Genomic DNA, 8,354 nt, shown 5'->3' on the forward strand with positions numbered 1-8,354 from the left:
CACAAGTAAATGTCCATTCTAAAATCTTTTTTTTTGTTTTGGTATGCGATGTTGAACGTAACAAGCAGTATTCCCATGAGACTTCCATTTCTTATTTACGGTAGTTCCTGCATCCAAAACTCAACCGTTGGGGTGACCACGCCGCCTAGCGGGCCCACTTGCATAATATACACATCGTTCTGGTGACGTTGTAGTGACTTCCCATGTGTACGGAAGTTGATAGCATGAAATCTCTGTATGTAGTCAGGTCTGGTCATACGATCCACCAGAAAAGACAAATGGCACAAAAATTTGTACAGATCCATACTTCATAACGCACTTACTGTCCGTATCTGTGAGTCTGCTCCTTTTCACGGTGCAGTTTCTGGAGAAGCCTTGTCATACGCCTCAAAAAAAGAGGGCTAGCTAGCTAGCTAGCTGTACGATGAGTTCCCAAGATATGTTGAAGAATGCCTCCACTCTCGCGTCATACAATGTCTTGCTTCAGGTAAAGTAGCTAGCTATTATAATTAGCTATGACAAACTCATTTTTTCACTTGATAACAATAGTGTCCTTGATAAAATTCCTTATATCCACTCCCTCAGAGTAGCATGTGGAGGACATACTTTTAAGTTAGTTGTAGTGAAATATCCTTTTATGCAGCATTTTTTTTCTGAATGCCGGGATTTTGTAGCAGTTGTTGATACGATTATCTAGCCAATATGCGTTATGCTACAAATTGTATTTGTCACATGCGCCGAATACAACAGTGAAATGCCTACTACATGCCCTTAACAACCAATGCAGTTTTAAGAGAAAAAATACGTGAAATAAAAGTAACAAATAATTAAAGTGCAACAGTAAAATAACAATAGCGGGGGTATCGGTACAGAGTCAATGTGCAGGGGCACCGGTTAGTCGAGATAATTGAGGTGATATGTACATCCGTCGCGCTCTCGCTGAGGGAGACTGAGCCTCTTCTGAGCGCAGAGGACCAGAAGTGGGGATCTATTAGCTCCGTGCGCTATCAGGCAGCGGCCCACTCCATCGGCTACAAAGGTAGGAAACATGAGGACTGGTTCGATGAGAACTCTGACACCATCACAACCTTACTGGACAATATGCACAAAGCGCATCTGTTACCCTTCACAAGCAATGGCGCAAACAACCTTGCGTGCTCTGCAGAACAAATGGTGGACGATAAGTCACAGGAAATCCACATTTCTACCAATCAACTAAAGCACATTTATTTTTTATTTAACCTTTATTTAACTAGGCAAGTCAGTTAAGAACAAATTCTTATTTACAATGACGGCCTACCCCGGCCAAACCCTAACCCAGACGACGCTGGGTCAATTGTGCGCCACCCTATAGGACTCCCAATCACGGCCAGTTGTGATACAGCCTGGAATCGAACCAAGGTCTGTAGTGACGCCTCTAACACTGAGATGCAGTGACTTACACCATTGCGCCACTCGGGAACTGGGCCCTAGACGTTGGCCCTAGAAGTCGCTCCATCACTCCCATGAAAACAGCTGATGGTCTGACTCTCTTGAAGGACTAAAACTAGATCCTGATGAAGTGGGCTGACCAGTTTGACGCACTACTCATTCAGCACTCTCCTACAGACCTTCCAAGAGGTGTTATCAGCGTATACGTTCCCTCAAGAACAACAAGATTCCTGGCGCTGACAGCATCCCGGCAGAACTACTTAAGAAGGGAGGTTACTTCTGCACCAGAATGCTCCACCAGTACATCACTGAGGTTTGGGACCATGAGATCGTCCCTCAACAGTGGCGGGATGCGAACATTGTCACCATGTATAAGAACAAGGGTGACAAGTCCATTTGCGGCAACAGCCGGGGGATATCCCTTCTGGCTGTTGCCGGCAAGGTCCTGGCCAAGGTGATGTTCACAGGCTGGCGAACAACATCACAGAGGAACTGCTGCCGGAGTCACAATGTGGATTCAGAAAGAACAGGAGTACGGTTGACATGATATTCATGGCACAGCAACTTCAGGAGAAGTGCCGTGAACAACATTAGGACCTTTTCATGGCCTTTGTCGACCTCTTCAAGGCCTTCGGCACTGTGAGCAGGGAACTACTATGGGGCATTCTACTCAAATTTGGCTGTCCAGACATATTTATCAACATCCTTTGCCAGTTCCATGATGGGATGATGGCTCGGGTGGCCATAGGAGGCCAGGAGTCCGCACGCTTTGGTTTGAGGCAGGGGTGTGTGCTGGCACCAGTACTCTTTAACATCTTCCTCCTATGTGTCACCCAGCTTCTCCACAAGGAGCTTGAGGACAGCAGCGGGTTGCGGTGGACTTCAGGCTGGATGGAAACCAACAGGAGGCTCCAAGCAACCACCAAGGTTTTGTTGGAGCGGTTTCTTGAGCTGCAGTGTGCTGATGACTGTGCTCTTGTGGTCCACACTCCGTAAGACCTTCAGTCCATCCTTGTAGCGGCTGTGAGGGTCTATAGTAGGATGGGACTGTCTATCAACACCACCAAGACAGAGGTGGTCTGCCAATGGAGATCCAGCCCTCCACCCACCATGCCTGTCTTCACCATTGAACACAAATCACTGGCAATAGTCCCGTCCTTCAAATACCCGGGCAGCATCCTTTCGGAGGACTGCAGCATCGACCTCAAAATTCAAAATAGGATCAAGCAAGCATCAGCTGCCTTCGGGAAACTCAGGTGCAGGGTCTTCCAAAACAGGGATCTCCACCTCCACACCAAAGTCGCAATCTATTAAGCCGTCTGCATCACCACACTCCTTTACAGCTGTGAAGCCTGGGTCACTTACAGTCGCCACAACAAGCAGCTCAAGTGATTCCACATAAGATGCCTGCAGCGCATCCTGAGAATCATCTGGTGCAACAGTGTGGCTCATACAGATATACTAAGACCAACTGCAAGAGTATGGAGGCCATGGTCCCCCAACACCAACTGCAAGAGTATGGAGGCCATGGTCCCCCAACACCAACTGCAAGAGTATGGAGGCCATGGTCCCCCAACACCAACTGCAAGAGTATGGAGGCCATGGTCCCCCAACACCAACTGCAAGAGTATGGAGGCCATGGTCCCCCAACACCAACTGCAAGAGTATGGAGGCCATGGTCACTCAACACCAACTGCGCTCGCTTGGGTATGTCATTAGAATGTTTCAGGAGCACTCTGCCCCCTGGTCTGCAGGGGGCAGATTAAGTTCTACAAGGACCAGCTGAAAACGTTGCTGAAGAAATGCAACATCAAACCCACAGACCTAGAGGATGCTGCAGCCAACCATTCCACCTTGTGGCAGTTCTGCCAGAGCGAGGAATAGAGGTGGGAGGAGGAGAGGAGCACAAAGAGACAGCAAAATCATCTCAGGAGACATACAACCATGCCTGCCCCGCCAACACAGACTGCATATGCCCCACCTGCAATACAGTTTGTGGATCTCGGATTGGACTCTACAGTCACCAAAGAATTCACCGTTAAAGTTGTCATCGGATACGATGGGCTACCATAAGCAAGTGTGTGTTTGTTCTCCTAAGGCATCAAATATTCAAGTGGCAGAAAGACATCTAAGTTACAGAGCAATCTCTATTCCACGTGAGATAATCATGATGATGACCTTTCTATCCATTGCATATCTATCTATGTGCCTACTGAATATGTTCCTGGTTATTTTTAGGTCATGTTTCGTGTGCTCACCTTTTTGCTGAACGCATTCACGCTGCGCTTTGTGTCCAAAGAGCTGATTGGCGTGGTCAACGTCAGGTAAGATTGTTTTACTCTGTGGCAATTCCATGGTAACAGAGTGATGCTGGGATTCAGTTTTTCACTTTAAAATGTATGCCAAACAAAAAATGATGATAGTTTAACTTTGCTAACTGTACAACTCTATGCACAAGGATGACTTTGAGAAATTTCCACAGAATATTTTACAAAAACATTTACTTGAAGAACAGTGCAGAAGCAAAGTTTAGGGAGTAGTGTGGTTTGTTTAACTTTGCAATCATTGGTTTTGATGTACATTTTAAAGTGGAAAGTGTCTCAGAATCAGTCTGTTACTGTGGAATTGCCTTCTGTATAACATTACACCTGCTGCAATATGAGCTGTCCAAGCCTGCAGTTAAACAAAAACTAACACCACTACATACTGTATGTGCACGTGTGTGTGTGTGTGTGTGCGTGCATGTGTACGCGCATGTGTGTTCGTGTATGCAGGTTGACACTGCTGTACTCCACGCTGGTCTTCTTGTCCAGAGAGGCCTTCAGGAGAGCATGTTTGAGTGGCGGAACAGATCACAACTGGAGACAAGTCATCAACCTGCTATGGCTGGCGTGAGTGGGACTATAGGGGAGCTGCTGCTCCACAGTGTTGGCTCTGGTCAGAACATATACAGTTGGGTCTTTCATCGGCACTATCTGCATAACAAATGATTGTGTGTGTGTCATCCTCCCAGGTTGCCACTGGGTGTACTATGGGCATCTCTCCTTGTGTGTGTGTGGCTGTGGCTCCTGGAGGTTCCGGATCCCCTGACTATCCCCCACTACGGCCCCGCTGTGGGGCTCTTTGCCCTGGCCGCACTGCAGGAGCTGCTGGCTGAGCCTCTCTGGGTCCTGGCTCAGGCCCACATGTTTGTCAGGCTGAAGGTGGTTGCTGAGAGCCTGGCCATGGTGGCTAAGTGTGTTCTGACAGTGGTGCTGGTGGTCTCTGCTCCTCAGTGGGGGCTCTACATATTCTCTGCTGCTCAGGTACATACGTACGCAGCCCCATCCCTTATACAAATTATCTTATGTTTGTCTATTTAGCTCAAGCGTTTACCCACCTTTTGCAGAAAAAAATGCATTGAAAGTATAGGCAGCATTGCTTAATTCACCGCAATCAGCGTTTACCCACTTGTTTTTTTTTACCACTACATCACTGGTTACAAGGGAGTATGGTTAGAGGGTTGTGTGCATAGAAGGTATTGTCAAAAAGATGAGGTGGTCATGGAGTAAGGTTGTGTTAGTAAATATGAATCTATATAGGAGAGATGGTATTGCATGCAACCCTCATAAATCACTGTGGACGAGTGTCTACTTAGCTAACTGTTATACTGGCCTGTCCTTCATAGCTGGTGTACACAGGGTTCCTGGTGCTGTGCTACTTTGTCTACTTCCTGCGTTTCCTGGGCTCTGGGGAGGCCAACAGGAAGTACTTCCCCCTGCAGCGTGTGGCAGACCTGCTGCCCTCCAGTGTTGAAGGAGAGGTAACATTCACCACACCAGCACTAACCATCACTCACCACATACACTCCTCACTGAGCTAGTATACAGTATACCCGAAAGCAATTGGTTGTATTAACTGACAAATCAATGATAAATTGATTGTTTGGCTCATTCATTCATATACTATGTCAGGTCACAACTGTGTGTGCTATGTCATCCTGTTGTGTGTGTGTGTCTGTAGCCTGTGATTGACTGGACGTTGGCCAGGCTGACGTGGAGCTTCTTCAAGCAATCCTTTCTGAAGCAGATCCTGACTGAGGGCGAGCGTTATGTCATGACCTTCCTCAATGTGCTGAGCTTCGGGGAGCAGGGCGTGTACGACATCGTCAACAACCTGGGCTCAATGGTTGCCCGTTTCATCTTCCTGCCCATCGAGGAGAGCTTCTACGTCTTCTTTGCCAAAGTCCTGGAGAGGGGGCGGGACGTCAGGCAGCAGAAACAGGTCAGAGGGCAGAGTCAGCCAATCAAATACCAGTCACTCATTTCACCATTTGTCAGTGGCCAATGACAAAGTTGTCTGACACACACATATAGCTCATGCAGGTGCATTGATGCCACTTGCTGATTGGTCTGCAGGAGGAGGTTGCCATAGCAGCTGAAGTTCTGGAGTGTCTGCTGAAGCTGGTGCTTGTGATTGGTCTGATCATCACAGTGTTTGGTTACGCCTACTCTCACCTGGCTCTGGACATCTATGGGGGATCTCTACTGAGCAGTGGTGCAGGTGAGTCAACTAACCAAATTAATCAATGAATTAAGTGAGTCAACCACCATAGTCAACTGAATCACTAGAGTTATAGAGAGATAAAGGAACTTATTCAGCAATGATTGGAATAATCTAATTCCTCAAGCTACTGGTTTTATGTGAGTGGTTGTGTGTAATGATATTTGTGTTATATTGAAGGGCCCAGTCTGTTGCGATGCTACAGCTCCTATGTGCTCCTACTGGCCATTAATGGAATAACTGAGTGCTTTGTCTTTGCTGCCATGAGCAAGGAAGAGGTTGACAGGTGAGAGAAGGCAGGCACACACAGACACACACACACAGTGTGTATCATGTTGCTTACGTTGCCCTCTCGTCTGTCCCAAGGTATAACCTGGTGATGTTGGCTCTGTCTATCTCCTTCCTGCTCCTGTCTTACATGCTGACGTGGTGGGCAGGGGGCATTGGCTTCATCCTGGCTAACTGTCTGAACATGGGCCTGCGTATCCTTCACAGCCTGTTCTACATCCACCGCTACTTCCTGTCAAGCCAGTGGACGCCTCTGCGCGGCCTGAGGCCCTCCCCTCTTCTGCTGCTAGCTCTGGCTCTCAGTGCAGTCCTCACTGCTCTCTCTGAGGTACCACACTATAACTGTTCTCCTCACTGCTTTACTGGACACGCCAGAGGAGGCTGGTGGGAGGAGCTATACAAAGACAGGCTCATTGTAATGGCTGTAATGGAATAAATGGAGCTGAGTCAAACATGTGGTTTCCATTATGTTTGAAACCATTCCATTAATTACATTCCAGCCATTACAATGAGCCCATCCTCCTATAGCTCCTCCAACCAGCCTCCTCTGATACACCCCACATACTGTATACACCATCCAATCACATATCAGCCAATCACACTTAAGTCTGTCTCTGACGTTTAATGAAACAGTTATTGTTTCTACCTTACAATCATAGAAATGGGAGTTAGTATACAAACTATATATTTATTCTTCTCAAATAATCAAAGATAATAGTGAGACAGATTGTCTTATCTGTCTATGTATTTATTTACCATAGAATTCGATTTCCCATCTGTCTGTACTCTGCTGTTTCAGGGTGTGTTCTGTTGTGACGGAGGATGGTTACTAAGGCTGGTTCACATCGCCGTGGGAGCCGGGTGTCTACTCTGTGTACTTGTCACTGTCCTTCTCACAGAGACAAAACTTGTTCAGTTTGTTCGGACTCAGCTCTTACCTCGCTATGGGAAGAAACACACCTAAACCTGCCCAGCAGAGGAGTAACCTGCCAACTATAATGAGAGAGAGAGACAGGAGACAGGAATGGCAGAAGGATACATAGATCTGAACACAGTGACTTGGAGGGGAATGTGGAAACAGCTGCAAAGTGACCCTGTCATGGACTGAGGGTGAAGTTGGAATGAGCAGCTCACTGGCCAAAAGTGTGTGTGTGTGTGTGTGTGTGTACAGTAAGGTCTAAAAATATTGGCAACATTGATAAAGATGAGCAAAAAACACTGTATAAAATAAATACATACAAATACTGAGCTATATTGAATGCTCAAATTTCGGGGAAATTATATTATTATATACTTTATTATATACTAATACAATTGCTCAGAGAAAGAGATTTTGTTTAACAAGTAATGTTTGTTTTTTCTCAAAAAGATAGTGGTCAATACTCCAGCACCCCTTGCGAGGATAATGGCACTGAGCCTTTTCCTAAAATGTTTTATGAGATTGGAGAACACATTGGGAGGAATCTTAGACCATTCCTCCATACAGAATCTTTCCAGATCCTTGATATCCTTCATCTGCTGTTATGGACTGCCCTCTTCAATTCAAAACACAGGTTTTCAATGGGGTTCAAGTCTGGAGACTGGTCATTTCAAAATGTTGATTTTTGTGGTCAATTACCAAAAAAAGGTGAATTTTAATGTGTGCTTGGGGTTATTGTCTTGCAGGAAAATCCACTTGCAGCCAAGTTTCAGCTAAATTGTCCTGGTACGGGGTAAAGTTCATGATGCCGTTGGGACCCCAGGACCAGTGGAAGCAAAATAACCCCATATCATCAATGATCCACCATATTTTACACACTTTTACTGCATATGCATTTGTCTTTTGACACCAAACCCACCACTGGTGTGCGTGGCCAAAGAACTCTATTTTCAGCTCATCTGACCATAGCACTGGTTCCAGTCCAAATGCATTTAGCAAACTCCAGGCGTTTACATTTATTGGATGACATGAAAATAGAGCTCTTTTTGTGTGTACAGTATGAGCAAGTTTCACCTGCACATTGTTGATTTGTAAGATGTAAACTGCTTGAGAGTGGTAGGCTATTTTGTAACCAAATTAGGTTTTGATAAATAAAAGCAGGTGGATTTTGACT

At 46.1% G+C, this 8,354-nt stretch overlaps 1 protein-coding gene across 3 annotated transcripts; it reads left to right on the forward strand.

The window, feature by feature from the left end:
• The first annotated feature begins 183 nt into the window (after positions 1-183).
• Positions 184-8,352, forward strand: rft1 (RFT1 homolog). 3 transcript variants are annotated; one of them, XR_002255499.2, is made up of 11 exons: positions 184-487; positions 3,670-3,755; positions 4,206-4,322; positions 4,445-4,736; positions 5,099-5,233; positions 5,434-5,694; positions 5,829-5,973; positions 6,154-6,259; positions 6,340-6,589; positions 7,061-7,404; positions 7,927-8,352. XR_002255499.2 is itself a non-coding variant. In XM_020483486.2 (10 exons), exons 1-10 carry the CDS (start codon positions 425-427, stop codon positions 7,223-7,225), a joined length of 1,620 nt encoding a protein of 539 aa, XP_020339075.1. In that variant the 5' UTR covers positions 184-424; the 3' UTR covers positions 7,226-8,352. The 3 variants fall into 3 exon arrangements, 2 of the variants coding, with proteins under 2 accessions (XP_020339075.1, XP_031681077.1); XM_020483486.2 differs by having other exon boundaries at positions 7,061-8,352; XM_031825217.1 differs by lacking the exon at positions 184-487 and adding an exon at positions 912-1,039 and having other exon boundaries at positions 7,061-8,352.
• Positions 8,353-8,354: the final 2 nt, after the last annotated feature.

The sequence above is a fragment of the Oncorhynchus kisutch genome, linkage group LG5, assembly GCF_002021735.2.
Source record: "Oncorhynchus kisutch isolate 150728-3 linkage group LG5, Okis_V2, whole genome shotgun sequence".
Lineage (NCBI taxonomy): Eukaryota > Metazoa > Chordata > Actinopteri > Salmoniformes > Salmonidae > Oncorhynchus > Oncorhynchus kisutch.

Bases quoted from the DNA above. Each gene is read 5' to 3' on its own strand.
- rft1 (XM_020483486.2), top strand. From the start codon at position 425: ATGAGTTCCCAAGATATGTTGAAGAATGCCTCCACTCTCGCGTCATAC. The intron at 5,695-5,828 runs GTCAGAGGGCAG...ATTGGTCTGCAG, and splicing joins ACGTCAGGCAGCAGAAACAG to GAGGAGGTTGCCATAGCAGC. The intron at 6,590-7,060 runs GTACCACACTAT...CTGCTGTTTCAG, and splicing joins TCCTCACTGCTCTCTCTGAG to GGTGTGTTCTGTTGTGACGG.